At 34.4% G+C, this 14,255-nt stretch overlaps 4 protein-coding genes and 1 non-coding gene across 6 annotated transcripts in view; 4 read left to right on the plus strand and 1 right to left on the minus strand.

Annotated features, from left to right (window-relative positions):
• LOC21391122 (dihydrolipoyl dehydrogenase 2, chloroplastic) overlaps window positions 1-1,862 on the plus strand; it is a 6,671-nt gene extending 4,809 nt beyond the window's left edge. Inside the window, exons 13-15 of the mRNA XM_010096012.2 lie at window positions 832-945; window positions 1,223-1,294; window positions 1,485-1,862. Coding sequence (XP_010094314.1) covers window positions 832-945; window positions 1,223-1,294; window positions 1,485-1,532 — 234 coding nt within the window. The 3' untranslated portion in view covers window positions 1,533-1,862. The remainder of the gene's footprint in view (window positions 1-831; window positions 946-1,222; window positions 1,295-1,484) is intronic.
• Window positions 1,863-3,839: 1,977 nt separating this feature from the next.
• Window positions 3,840-4,479, minus strand: LOC21391123 (60S ribosomal protein L29-1). Its single transcript, XM_010096013.2, has 3 exons — window positions 4,391-4,479; window positions 4,147-4,252; window positions 3,840-4,070 (listed from the first exon to the last, which is right to left on the minus strand). The coding sequence occupies exons 2-3, from the start codon at window positions 4,246-4,248 to the stop codon at window positions 3,987-3,989; spliced, it is 186 nt and encodes a 61-aa protein (XP_010094315.1). The 5' UTR covers window positions 4,249-4,252; window positions 4,391-4,479; the 3' UTR covers window positions 3,840-3,986.
• A 3,198-nt stretch (window positions 4,480-7,677) lies between these two features.
• On the plus strand, window positions 7,678-9,702 carry LOC21391124 (GTP-binding protein SAR1A). Its single transcript, XM_010096014.2, has 3 exons — window positions 7,678-7,999; window positions 8,096-8,227; window positions 9,162-9,702. The coding sequence occupies exons 1-3, from the start codon at window positions 7,871-7,873 to the stop codon at window positions 9,480-9,482; spliced, it is 582 nt and encodes a 193-aa protein (XP_010094316.1). The 5' UTR covers window positions 7,678-7,870; the 3' UTR covers window positions 9,483-9,702.
• LOC112091207 lies at window positions 8,627-8,755 on the plus strand. Its single transcript, XR_002902033.1, has one exon. It is a non-coding gene; the product is annotated as a small nucleolar RNA snoR83 (small nucleolar RNA).
• A 1,000-nt stretch (window positions 9,703-10,702) lies between the features above and the next one.
• Window positions 10,703-13,491, plus strand: LOC21391125 (GTP-binding protein SAR1A). Of its 2 annotated transcripts, XM_024164227.1 has the most exons (4): window positions 10,703-10,794; window positions 10,913-10,984; window positions 11,080-11,211; window positions 12,904-13,491. In XM_024164227.1, the coding sequence occupies exons 2-4, from the start codon at window positions 10,970-10,972 to the stop codon at window positions 13,222-13,224; spliced, it is 468 nt and encodes a 155-aa protein (XP_024019995.1). In that variant the 5' UTR covers window positions 10,703-10,794; window positions 10,913-10,969; the 3' UTR covers window positions 13,225-13,491. The 2 variants fall into 2 exon arrangements, with proteins under 2 accessions (XP_024019995.1, XP_010094317.1); XM_010096015.2 differs by having other exon boundaries at window positions 10,712-10,984.
• Window positions 13,492-14,255: the final 764 nt, after the last annotated feature.

Below are 14,255 nucleotides of genomic sequence, written 5' to 3' on the forward strand. Positions count from 1 at the left end.
GCGGGGAGTGTGGGGGGGGGGGGTAGTTTTAAAACCAGGAGTAATTATGGTTTAAAACATCACATCAGGGTTTAAATCTTGAACCAAAACCATTCAAACCAAACACTGGTTTTCAAACCCTGAACCAAAACTATTTTTTGCTTTTTGCAAACATGATTCTGGGTCTAGAACCCTCAAACCAAACGCTATTTTAGTATTACGCTTTTTTCCATTGTCCCAACTCCTATACAAAAGAAAAAAAAAAAAAAAAAAGCACGGTTCACATCAGGGTTTAAATCTTGAACCAAAACCATTCAAACCAAACACTGGTTTTCAAACCCTGAACCAAAACTATTTTTTGCTTTTTGCAAACATGATTCTGGGTCTAGAACCCTCAAACCAAACGCTATTTTAGTATTACGCTTTTTTCCATTGTCCCAACTCCTATACAAAAGAAAAAAAAAAAAAAAAAAGCACGGTTGCTGTATGGTCAGTGAATTCTGATTTTTAGATGTTGTTTTGTGTCACAATCTGCTGACGGTCATTATTCTCTTTCCAAAAGAAATCTGTTTACTAAATTTGATAAAATTCTTCACCGAACAATGTATAATTAGTGTGATGTATCACATGGTATGAAACATGTATTCTCTCTTGTTGTTCACGTAATTAGTATGACTAACTAAAAAGGCGTTGCTTTGTTTGTTGTAGAGAGAAGAAATTGTTGTGTTTTTCTTAATCAACAAACATGTTGTTACGTTCATTAGATCACAACTTCCCTTTGGAACTTTTTTTTAATTAAAAAAGAAAAAGAAAAACACATATATTATTTCTGAAATCTGTGTTTTCTTGCAGCTAATATACAGACCTGACAATGGAGAGATTCTTGGAGTTCACATTTTCGGGTTGCATGCAGCAGACCTCATTCACGAAGCATCAAATGCAATTGCACTAGGGACGCGTATTCAGGTGATGAATCACACTCCAAATTCAGTACTAGTAATGTCCGGCCACAAATTTTTGTACATCGGCTCTAACATCCATCGTTCATCACTTACTGCCGCACTTAAGTTAGATATGGATCATACTAATAAGAACTACGGATCATCTAAACATTCAGTATTTGCGTTACTTGTCCTCATCTTTAATAACCTTTAAATTAGATATGAATCACGTCTTTACCTTTACTTCGCATTCATTATCATACAACTGGTAATCAACAGAATGTATATTTGATACCTTGCAGGACATTAAGTTTGCGGTTCACGCACACCCAACATTGTCCGAAGTGTTGGATGAACTGTTCAAATCAGCAAAGGTGAGCCTTTCTTACATCCTGTGGTTATTTTGGTTAGCATTTCCAAACTTCTCTGTTACTTTTTTATCTACTCCAATGGTAAGAGAATATGATAGTGGTTTAAAGAACTTGTAAGCTTAGGGATCACATCATTCAGGATACGCATTTCCTTGTATGTTTTTCACCATTATCTCTTTAAATGTTTGGGCAGGTCAAAGCACAAGTTTCTAGCCCAGTAAGTGAACCAGTTGCAGTCTAAGCTTCTCGAGAATCAAAGATAATTTATTTGGAGAAATTTGCTTGTGATAGGGAGTGTCAAGGCAGTACACATATCAAGGCGAAAGAGATCAACAAATTTTCATCTCCGAGAAAAGAACGAACAACTTGAGCGGCTTGGGGACGGTTAGGGATAAAGTATTTTGGATCTTAGTTCGTTGGTTTCGTAATTTTCTTAGTGGCTTGCAAAAATACCTGTATTCATAACTGGAAAATTTGGAAAATTGTTTTCTCCTAGTTTTGGACAACTATTCTGATTAGAGGCTTAATAATAGTGAGCTGTTCAGCTGTTTTTGAATCCGTTAATGCAGAGTTAAGCACAATATCCTTGAGCTGTTTAGCTAGCCTATCCTAGCTCTTCTCACCTAAGATACATATATTTATATATTAATTTATAAATATATAAAAATTGAACTAGAAAGGGTCAAACAGCCCCATTCATTTCGCCCGTTAAACTTGAGTTAAAAAATGAATTCATCGAAGAGAAAAACTGTAACAAAAAAAAGTCAAAACTGAAATAACCAATTGAATCAAAACTGATCAATCCCTTTTAGGATATAACTAAGTAAGAGCAAAGTCTTTTGTAGAAGCTTTGTAAAAGACCACATAGGTAAATACTTGTAACATTTTTATACAGCTTTTTTTTTAATCAGAGAATTAATGGACATATTAACTACGGCTTTGTTGTTTCGCTCGTTCTAATTCTAGTTGAGTACTCGAGTTATAAGAGAAAATACTTTAATAAAACGAGTTAAATTTGAATTTTTATAATAAAAAAAAACACTATAAAAAAACTTAATTTATGATTCGAACTAACAAACGTTATTTAGGCCAACAACAAAACAGTTTGTCGTGGCTATTTGTCCAAACCATCCATACTAGTCCTGTTTACTTTAGGACACAACAAAGCTTTTACTATATAGTTTTAACTCCCACAAACAGCTGTGTCGTCGTCAATGCTTCATTATCAAGAAACGCAACCTCAGTTCTATCTCATCTTCAATTTTTTGAACAGCAATCAAAGTTGAAAATTTCAAATCAGCAAATCATCTATTCTAATACTTCCACAGCTAATATCATTTTCTAATGTTATGAGTTTAACCTGAAATCTTAATGCCAATAAACTAAAGACTCATTCACTTCGCGGATTCGAGTTTTCAATTCGAGCTGAGATGTGACATTTTCTAAAAACTTTTCACTGTAGTAGAAAAAGTTAGATGTGACATTTTTTGATAGTTTTTTACTGTAAAAATCTAAAACTGAAAACTCGAATCAGTGAAATGAACAAGGCCTAAAAATCCAATAAAACAATGGTATATATATAGGCAGATCTCCCAACCCAACCCTCAAGCATCTTTAGAGCCTAGTACGGTAGGAAAGTTTAGACAAGGGCACGAATTAAGGGGAGGATTCAAAAATCTCAATTTCAAATCCCGTTCATTTCACCAATTCGAGTTTATAATTCAAATTTTACTATAGTAAAAAACTCTCAAAAACAGTCACATCTAATTTTTTTACTATAATAAAAACTTCTCACATAAAATCACAACTCAACTCAAATTAAAAACTGAAATGGAACATATTCACTTCATTAAATTATAATATCAAAAGATTTCATTATCCCCTATGATTAATAAACCAACTAAACACAGAATGATAATTGAATACACAAATAAAAATTTCTTCCCCTTGCCTTGCATCTCCACACTAAACATTAAAACTTAATTCTGTTTTCCTTCCTTGCAACCATACAATGGGCAACAAATACTTTTAATCGAACCAATATCTTCCATATGATAATTAGGCAAACCGAAACAAATCACCCTCATCAACACCCTTTAATCAAGTTTCAACAGTTAAAAATCCTCAAGATATTACCAACACAGACCAAACTCCTCGTGCCCAACAGTTGGAGCAATTTATATCACTCTAAAACAAGTAAAAATGTCAAAATTCTGATGCACCAAATACCAAAAAAAGAACACAAATTACCCTCATTAACACCATATATTCAAGGGTCAACAACCAATAATCCTCAAATATGTACCAACACAGACCAAGCTCCTCCCGCCCAACAGTTGGAGCAATCTAAATCATTCTCAAATAAGCAAAAATGCCCAAAATTCCGATGCACCAAATACCAAAAAAACAAACACATAATAGCCTCCACATATAACAAACAAAAACGATAGAGCCAAAATAAATAAATAAACATACATTTCAGGAAGAACAAATATATAGTTAACAAAATCTAGAAAGTATTTCCATTACTCTGAAACCACAATCTTAAAAAACAAAACCCAATAGAGTAACATCGGATTACAATGCTACTACGAACAATTAAAACAGTAAATGACACCCATAATGTTCAAATACAGTAAATCCTAAACAGATAAGTAAAAAAACCCCCAAAACTGCTAATTTCAAGGCGTCCCATTTACTCCTGCTCAGAGCCCGACTGGTTCTTCTGGTTGTTGTGCTTCCTCGCGTACCTCTGGTTCCTCAAAAACTTGGGATCCATCTGAAAAAATAATAAATAAACATATTTAGACGAAATCTAACGAGGAAAAAATAATTAAAAATGAAAAAAAAATTACCCCTTTGGTGGACGTGTGGCGGTGCTTCCTGGGCTTCTTGATGCCGTTCTTGTGAGCCTTGAAAGACTGGTTGTGGGCGGTGTGGTTCTTCGACTTCGCCATTTCTCTGCAACACGAAGCGAAAATAAAAAGCAGATACGTATTTGATTAGTTACAGAAACAGTGGATTTGAGAACCGTAGAGAAATTCGTGAAGAGGAAGTGAAATTAAGCTGAGGAGGATGAAGATTAGAGAGAGAAAGTACCTGTAAAATGAGGAGAGAGAGAGAGAGAATGCGACGCGCTCTGCTAGGGTTTTGCTTCGGCGAAGAAAGTTGGCCTCTTTATTAGGATGACCCGGTTCGGAGAAAAGCCCTAGAGTGCTCCTTAAGCCCTTCCGCCGACTCAATTACCGTTATGCCCTTGGGCTGCATATGAGCCATTGGCCCATGAGGCCCGCTTGAAAAAAATTGCTGAATTTACCACTCTTACTAATATAGGCCTGTTCACTTACAGTAAAAAGCTCTCATAAATAATCACATTTAATTTTTTTACTACAGTAAAAAGCTCTCACATAAAATCACATCTCAACTTGAATTCTAAACTCGAATAAGCGAAGTGAACGGGGCCATAGTTGTTTGAAATTTGACTAAATAATTAAGAGTGAGATATAAAAATTCAGACTTGTATACTATAAGAAATATTCATCTTCTTTTCTCATAAAAAAATTGGTGAACTTATCCTAGTATTGTTGTGAGATTTTTATTATTTACTCTTGATTAATACATTTTTAACTAATATAATTTTTTAATTAAAGTGTATTAATTAAGTGTAAGAGATAAAAATCTAAGACCCATACAATTTAAGAGATATTTGTCTTTTCCACCAGCCATGTATCTCTAATCTCTAATTTAACAATATTTCTTGTCCATATTATAATCATTGAGATAATATCATTTTGTATATATCCTTTTTATGTGGATACTTATGATTAAAAAAATGATAGAAGGGTGATTAACAAAGAATAAAAACGTTATTATATATCAACTTTTATGCAAATACCACAACTTGTGAATTTTCTTTTTTCATCCAATAGATAATGAACATGAGAGCCAAGATTTTAATTCAGGAGGGACATAAATTAAGAACATGAAAAATATTAATAACCCTCAAAATATTAACTCCTAATACTATTAACTAATTGGAAACGTATGTTAAGCACATACATATTTAGTCTATTAAATTTCTTGTTTAAATATAAAATTTTGTGAATAGTTTATTATTTTTTTAAGTCATCATTCTCATAAATTTTTAGTTCATAAAAAAAAATAGTAGAATTGATGAAATGAACGTTTTCAATTACAATATGTTTTCGGTTAATATTATACATGTATAGACACGTGTAGAACATAATTGAGTAATAAATATTTTAGTGGTAAGATTATTAGAAAGTACATACGAATAACTAATAATAGAGAGCGCTACAATAAAAAAGAATGATTAAGCAGGGACACATTCGAAATAAATATTACTTTAATAAGAACAAACTAGAGAAGAAGTATATATGAGACAACAATTGAGAGGGTTGTGTGGATAGGGCTAAACACTACATAAAATTAGATTTAGTAGAGATATATTTCAACTTTGGTTTATTAAGAGGGGAACAAATTTGAAAAATTTTGAAAAACTATATGCGCCTAAAGTAAAAAATGAAACTTCAGGGGCCTAAAAAAAATTCCTCAAAAATCCAGGGGGTGGGCCCCATCTCCCTCCGCCCTATAATTAACCCTTTTCTTTTTTTTTTTCTTCCTTCCTCTCTGTTTTGTTTTTAACTTTTGGTCTTTCAGTAAATTTGAGGAACACTCACCTTTGGAGTTATGTTGCCTATTGGAGTTTTCAGAATTCTACTACTCGTCTGTCAAGAGTTAAAATTTTCCGGCCATTCAAAGATAATCTATTAAAGCATCATCGATAATTTACCAAATGTTAGTAGACTCAATAGAGAGTATCTGGTTGTATTGTCACAGATTATTTATCATATTATTTGAGTTTCTTAACAAATATATTTTCCGGCATTAGTTGTGGACGAGTAATTTATTAGATTATCACCGATAATTTATGAAATTATTTTGACTTTCTTAACATTTATCACCAGTCTTCTTCTCCAGCATCGATGACCAAATGTAATATGGTATATTAACATCAGTATTCTACCAGAGTTATTTTGTCCATCTCATCTTTCCACTCATAATGCTACAAGGCATGCCGTTTTTCATTTTTCGTCTAAAACGACAACAAACTTTTTCTTTGTTATAATAAACAACAAGAGACATTTTTTTTTTGGTATGAACGACAACAAAATTGTAATTGTAAAATAATTAAACTTTTTTTTGGGCTATTTGGTCTTCGAAAAACAGGATCATTTTGGATGGTGTGGTTTTTAGTTTCTGTTTTCTTTGTATGGCGGTTAAGTAAAGTTGGTAGGCTAAAGATTAGTGTTACAGGAAACTCCCTTCAAGAGCTTCTTGTTGTCAAAATTTTTGGTCTTGAGGTTGTGCATAGAAAAGTTCCTAAGATCTATTTTGTTGTTTGGAGGGTTCCTCCGCCAGCTTTAATTAAAGTTAACACAAATGGGACTGCTAAGAGGAATGGTTTAGCTGGGAGAGGTGCAGCCTTTTGGAACTGTAGAGGTCTCTTCTTAGGAGCTTTTAGCGTTTTTTTTTTTGTCAGTGCCTTGCTCTAGAAGCTGAGATGGGACTATTAGTATAGCCATTAGGTTAGCTTGGAGTAAAGAGTGGAGGCGCATTTGGTTAGAAAGTGATTATGCTTGTGCAGTTCATCTTTTTCGGAGTGCAAGTTCCACAGTTCCGCGGTCTTTTCAGAATGCTTGGGTGGATGCTCTTGATAAGGCTAGCTCTATGAATTTTGTTATTTCTCATTATTTTAGAGAGGCTAATTTTGGTGTAGTTTCTTGTCGTTACACTTGGTGGCATAATGCTTCAAGTTTTATTATTTGATTTGGATGTTTCTCGTTTTACATAATATAACCTCTATGTTTATGATGTATTTTTTCTTTTGCTTTTAATAAATTTTCCTCGTTGAGATTTTCTAAAAAAATAACCATAAGTGATAATAATTGGAACTATAACGAGTGGGGTAGCTCAGCCTCCATCCCAGGCATATACATATCTTCTCTTTAGAAACGACAACAAACTTTAAAACGACAATATGTACATGTTACGGGAGAAGCTGACAACAAAGTTCAAACAGCTAACGACATGTCGTTTTCTTAACTAAATTAAATAGCTAACATTACCTTATTACAGTATAGAAAAGATTATTCTGTAATAAACACATAAATGACGCCAAGTCATCTTCCATTCATTAATGCTACATACAACATGTCGTTTAATTTTTCTCCTCTAAAAACGACAATAAACTTTTTAATTACAACCATTCAGTAAAATATAATAATAATAACAATTAAAAAAAAAAAAAAAATTAGAACCAGGAGGAGGTAGTTGAGCCTCCATCCCCAAGGATATATGCTTTCTCTACTTCCTTAAAAACTGACACCTCCTCTCTCTCTCCTCTTTCTCTCTCTACAACCCATTTCCAGTTGTGCCTCTGAACTGTCCCTTAAAAAACAAAAAAGCCCCTTAAAAAAAAAAACGACAAACAACCCAAATCTTTTTCCCCTTCCTCAGATTCGATCTCTCCGATCCGGGTCTGAAACGACGTCGACGATGTTTCTCTTCGATTGGTTCTACAGCGTCCTCGCTTCTCTCGGGCTATGGCAGAAGGAGGCCAAGATCCTCTTCCTCGGCCTCGATAATGCCGGCAAGACCACCCTCCTACACATGTTGAAGGACGAGGTTTCCTCCATTTCTTTCTTTCTCTGTTTTTTCTCGGTAATTTCTCCTATATAGGTGTATAATAATATATATATATGTATACTGTTTTTGGGGCAGAGATTAGTGCAGCACCAGCCGACGCAACACCCGACATCGGAGGAGCTTAGCATTGGGAGGATTAAGTTCAAGGCGTTCGATTTGGGCGGCCACCAGATCGCTCGCCGAGTCTGGAAAGATTACTACGCTAAGGTATTATGAGATTTGGATTTGGATTTGGGGTTTTTTTTTTTTTTGGTTGATTTTGGTGAGATTTGAGTTTATGAGGTGATATGTGATTTGTTTCGTTGCTTGATTTGATTGATCTGAAAATTGTAGGATTGATTGTTTTGTTTGGTTGAAGATTTGTACTTTTGCTTGTGGGATTGAACAAGTTTGATTTTTAGGTTTGTGAAAATGAAAACTCAATTGCTTTTTCTCCAGTAGATTCAACTATGGCTTGAAACTTCATTAGATAAGAGTTTTAGAATTTTATCATTAATTAAATAGTTAAGGATTAAAAAATAAAAATTCAAATGCTTTTTCTTTCGTAGATTCAGCTCTGGGGCATGTTAAAAGCATTTTGAGATCTTGAAATCTTTTGCCTTCATAATCCCAGATAAAAAGTTACTTGTTTTATCTGCTTCATGGGAGGCAAACACTAACAATGGAAGTTTTGCTGATAAACACCTTGTTTTGCTGTTTTTCTGGAGGTGTTTAATAGTAGCTTTCCATACATGATATACGATGGCTTCTTTATCACGGTGATGGCTTTATGATAAGTTTTTCTAATTAAATAACCCATTGCATAGCCAAAGGCTTCTTGTTTTGGATGCACTTTGAACTGTAATGTCTCAACAAAGAGCATTGTTATGACAGTTGAGTCCTGCATTGCTACTCGACAATCCTTATGGTGATTGCATATCAGTAAATAGTGATAGATAGTATCTTTCCCGAATTAATTCAAGATTGGTGAAAAACTTAGTTTTCTTATATGTCAAAAGACCTTATTTACAATCAGAGATATATGAATATCCCTTATTCTATTCCTAAAGTTATTACGAAATTTTATTAACGACTTCATGCAAAGACATGCCTAAGCGCTAAACTCCACATGTTGTCCTTTCTTTTCTCTTTCCTTAAACAGGTGGATGCAGTTGTTTACCTAGTTGATGCCTACGACAAAGAGCGGTTTGCGGAGGCGAAGAAGGAGTTGGACGGCCTCCTTTCTGACGAGTCCCTTGCCAATGTCCCCTTTCTGGTGTTAGGCAACAAGATTGACATCCCTTATGCGGCTTCAGAAGACGAGCTGCGCTATAGTCTGGGCCTGACTAACTTCACAACCGGCAAGGGAAAGGTCAACCTCACGGAGTCCAATGTCCGGCCTCTTGAGGTCTTCATGTGCAGCATTGTCCGGAAGATGGGATATGGAGAAGGGTTCAAGTGGATGTCTCAATACATCAATTAGGGAAGAAATAGAGAGGAAGAAGAAGAAGAAGAAGAAGATTAGGAGAGGGGTATCATATATAACATTTTGGCTATCTGTATTTTATTTTCTGCTGCTTGTTCTGCAGTGCATTTGACTCTACGGTTTATATCCAAACAGAGATTTTTTATTTGATATTGATTGGGTTGGTGGATTAACAATTTGGGCAACATTTTATTTCATTATTCATTGTGGTTATTGTGGAACTTAAAAAGCTTGTACTTCCTCAGTGATTTTTTTTTTTTTTTTTTTCTTTTAATAAACTCTGACTTCGTCTGTTGAGCAGCATTGTTGTTTATGGAACCTGAATAAATTTCTCATATTCATTTTGATAGATTTGATCACATTCAACTTGTAGTTTCGTTAAGGACGTTATTTTTCTCAACTTGGCCTAAATTTCAAGTCTTATTGTTCTCACCTATGAAGTTGGTCAATGAGATCATCACCATGGACTCCAATTTTATGAACTTATGAGCTTTGTTTTCTCTAAATTAAGAAATTTATTAATTCAACACGGTTTGCACCTTTGTGCTAAAAATTATGAATCTTCTGATCAACGGCAATTTTTTTTTCCCGAAATACTAATAAAAATAAATAAAAATAGTATTGATTTTGATTAGTTTCTATCATGCTACTAGCAATCTAACTATATAAAGTGATAGCTATTTGCACAAAATATGGAACCAACATCCAAAATAGATGATCTTTTTTTTTTTTTTTTTTTTTTTTTTGAGAACATAACTTACTATTTTTTAAGTGGAGTTAATTGTAAGATAATTAATCCTTAATTATTTAAGGGCTGTCCATGTAAGCAATTTTTTTTTATATTAATTTTGTTCCTATCTCCAAAGACAAGACCTTACCACTAGTTTCTAAATCAGGGGGCTAAGTAATGACGCCTACCCTTTTGAACTTTCGGGCATAATAAAACAAATACCTATTTATTAAAAAAGAAATTAAAAAAAATAAAAAATGCAAATTAATTATGACGCGTACCATCCAATCACATTACTCCACCTCAGCTCATAAGTCCACCAACCGGCTATTCTCATTACCCCCCACGTCAGCAACAAAAACGACACCAAATTCCCACCTCCCGTCACCGGCCAAACCCGTCGCCAGTAATGCCCTTTTTTTTCACGCTTCCCTTTCGGCATATATATACATAATAAAACTGCCCTTGAAAATTCCAACCCAAAAAAAAAAAAAAAAAATCCCTAGAAACGAAAACAACTTTCCGGCGAATTCCCTCGTTTTCTCTCCACTGACCTGCGATTTTTCGGCGGAATCTTTCGTAAGTTTAAATTTTTTTCATTTTCTCGAGAAAATTAATTAGAAAGAAAGAAAACAGGAGGATGTTTTTGGTTGATTGGTTCTACGGAATTCTTGCATCGCTGGGTCTGTGGCAAAAGGAAGCGAAGATCTTGTTTCTAGGGCTAGATAATGCCGGAAAGACCACCTTGCTTCACATGTTGAAGGACGAGGTTAGTATTATTATTAATTATTAGTAACTCCTCAAAGTATAAACTTTCAAATTTTTTTGGGAGATTTAAGGGGTTTTTTTTTTTTTTGGGTGAAGAGATTAGTTCAGCACCAGCCGACACAGTACCCAACGTCCGAAGAGCTGTGCATAGGGAAAATCAAGTTCAAAGCCTTTGATTTGGGTGGTCACCAGATCGCTCGCAGAGTTTGGAAGGACTATTACGCCAAGGTATTTTCATTAATTAATTTCGAAAAATCTGATTTTGAGTTATGTTTTGGGTGTTTAAGACTTAGTTATAATATGGTTTCTTTTAGAAAATCTTTAATTTTGAATTATGGAGCTCTAGTTTATTTCCATGGAAGAATTTTGTTGGCTTTATCTTGTTTTAGTTAGCATAATGATTTGTTTCTGTAATCTCCATTTTGGCTTCTTAGTTCACTACTTATTATTTAGAGTATTTGTATGAGTTTTGAAGAGTTTTGGTTCTGTTATATAGCTTCCAATTGAAGTAACAAAATGTGGTTTTTCAAGAAAGTTCTTATGAGAATACTTGAAATTTTGTACAATAATTTCAATAATGTCATATTAAGCCTTTTAAAAATATCATTTTTAAACGCTAATGAAAAAGAATATATCTTCTCTGTCTTCTTCTGCATAAGAGCATTTCCTGGTTGTTTGAATTCAAATAACATCATATCATATTATTAGTCTGAAAGGTGATGGCCTGATCACTATGTTGGTTGTTTGTTATCGTTTAAAACGATGAAGTTTGTGTTGTGAGGACGGTTGGTTGATGAGCTTTTCGTTTCTTTGACCATTGAACCTCCCTTATTATGGTTTGGTTGTGTCATTATCGCTTAATTAGACCGTGGGGTACTGTAAAGCCACAGAACTTAATTATGTTTGACTATAGTTTTGGCCCTTAAAATAAATGCTCTCCCAATATTTAAAACATTTTTTTTCTCTTTTTTAATGTGTTAAATCAAGGAGAAGACAGTAATTATTTAGAACTTTGCTTTATGTAGCCTATAGGTTTTGTGTTTAATCTCTAATTTGTGCATTCACCTATGGGCAAGGCAATTGTTGTAGAAAGGGAAAATTGCCGTTCAGGTCATCAAGCTGTTGACAGTTGGTCAACAGAACAGATGTGGCTCCTTTGAGAAAGCAGAATGCCAATAATACAAATTGTAAAAGTTGGGAAATGTGAATAAGATATCATCAGTCCTGTATGCACATCCAATCCTGAGTGGGGTAGTGGCTGAAGAAACGGGGTTCTTCCAATATTAGCACGATCGCCTAGGCTCTTGTCACTTAAAAAATTAAAACCCAATATCCCCGAGCTCATGGCCTACCCAAGCATGACAGATTGGGTCTGCCCATCGGGTCTCTAATTATTTCTTTTTAGGTCTTGGCGTCTTAGATCTCCAATTGTTAAAATGTAGCACGTGGGTCCCTAAAGCAATGAAATCAGTGCACATAAGGTTTTTCCCTCCAATTCCGTCAACTGTTTTTGTTACTTTGGAACCCCCATGGCACGTTTTAACCATTGGGGACCTAAATGTGACACAAACGATTGGGACTGGAGCCGCAATTCACCCTTTCTAGAACGATGAAAGACTTTTTGGTCTAGAAAAGAAGCTCAGCATTTGCATCATAATGCCATAAAAAAGTTTGGACGTTTGTAGTATGACATTGGCATAAAACATTTGGTTGGCATGTTTACCATATCAAACTGAGTTAACTGAACTAAAGCTAGTTATTATTTTTTGTTTGAACCTTGGAGATGACGATTTCTACTTCCCTTTAGTGATATGATACACCATTGCTCACTCTAATGTTACCTTGGAGATGACGATTTCTACTTCCCTTTAGTGATATGATACACCATTGCTCACTCTAATGTTTGTTTTGACCATTTAGGTTGATGCTGTGGTGTACCTAGTTGACGCCTTCGACAAGGAGAGATTTGCGGAGGCAAAAAAGGAGCTTGACGCCCTCCTGTCCGATGAGTCACTGGCCAATGTCCCATTCCTCATCTTAGGGAACAAGATTGACTTGCCTTATGCATCCTCGGAAGATGAATTGCGTTACCACATGGGCCTCACCAACTTCACCACTGGCAAGGGGAAAGTCTATCTGGCTGACACCAATGTCCGACCCCTCGAGGTCTTCATGTGCAGCATTGTCCGCAAGATGGGTTATGGTGAAGGCTTTAGGTGGCTCTCTCAGTACATCAAGTAGGCAAATGAATGCACGAATGAGCCAGTTGTGCCCAGCAGAGCTCGGGCCAATCCATATGGTAATTCTCCTCAAACCCATGTTTGAGAGCATAGTATGTCATGTAAAGTGAATATGTTATAGCTTTTAAGGTTTTGATTTTGTTTGTAGCTTGGAAATCTAGAGCGTTTTCTAGTTTTGAGTTGGACTTTCATTATGGTTTTGGTTACTGATAGATAAAAAAGTTGTGCTTGTCTTCTGATTCTGTATATATATATATATTTTTTTTTTTACCAGATAGTAGTAACTAGTAAGTGTTTGAATAAGAAGGTAATTCAGTTCAGCCAATTTACCATTGTTCGTCTCTTTCACCTCTCTCTACTAAGTATTTATACATTCTTATAATAAATATATAGATATAGATATAGATTGGATACGGATAAGATTTCAAAAATATTATATATTAGAACATAAAACAGAACAAATATGTAATTTTCTTACTCGGAAATAAGTTACTATTTCCTTTTCGTATAATGTTGGGAGTATTTTTATTTGGGGAATCTTGGTATAAGAACACATTTCAGATGTTAATTTTGTTAGGTAAGATTATTGAAAAGTAATGCTAAGTGGGGCCCAACAGCTAGAATTGTTGGAAAATGGAAATATTTCCTTTCCCACCGCTAATACTTTGACAATTGGGGAATGAGTCGTGTGTGCCAGAAGTCTCCAAACAAGTTTGAACTCTCCATATGATGGTCCATATGCAACGAAACTCGTCGTAACCCAAACAAGTTAAATCAAAATACTGTAACAGAAAATATCAAACAAGCATCTAGTTATATACACATGTCAGGAGTTTTATCTTTTATTCATAATTAATTAAATAATTATATTAATAAAGGATATTTAGTAAGAATAAGAAATAAATGTTTAGATTCCTGCTAAATTTTCCATTTTTTCTGTATACGTTTAAAACTTTACATTTATTTTTCGGTTTTGGGCGCTGTTTCCTTTTTTTTTTTTTTTTTTTTTTTGACCAGTTTTATTTTAAAATT

This window comes from Morus notabilis, unplaced genomic scaffold (assembly GCF_000414095.1).
Source record: "Morus notabilis unplaced genomic scaffold, ASM41409v2 Scaffold131, whole genome shotgun sequence".
In the NCBI taxonomy this organism is placed as follows: Eukaryota; Viridiplantae; Streptophyta; class Magnoliopsida; order Rosales; family Moraceae; genus Morus; species Morus notabilis.

Coding starts and splice junctions, on each gene's coding strand:
- LOC21391123 (XM_010096013.2), bottom strand. CDS start 4,248: ATGGCGAAGTCGAAGAACCACACCGCCCACAACCAGTCTTTCAAGGCT. Junction 4,071..4,146: donor GCCACACGTCCACCAAAGGG/GTAATTTTTTTT, acceptor TTATTTTTTCAG/ATGGATCCCAAGTTTTTGAG.
- LOC21391124 (XM_010096014.2), top strand. CDS start 7,871: ATGTTTCTCTTCGATTGGTTCTACAGCGTCCTCGCTTCTCTCGGGCTA. Junction 8,000..8,095: donor TACACATGTTGAAGGACGAG/GTTTCCTCCATT, acceptor TTTTTGGGGCAG/AGATTAGTGCAGCACCAGCC. Junction 8,228..9,161: donor GGAAAGATTACTACGCTAAG/GTATTATGAGAT, acceptor TTCCTTAAACAG/GTGGATGCAGTTGTTTACCT.
- LOC21391125 (XM_010096015.2), top strand. CDS start 10,856: ATGTTTTTGGTTGATTGGTTCTACGGAATTCTTGCATCGCTGGGTCTG. Junction 10,985..11,079: donor TTCACATGTTGAAGGACGAG/GTTAGTATTATT, acceptor TTTTGGGTGAAG/AGATTAGTTCAGCACCAGCC. Junction 11,212..12,903: donor GGAAGGACTATTACGCCAAG/GTATTTTCATTA, acceptor TTGACCATTTAG/GTTGATGCTGTGGTGTACCT.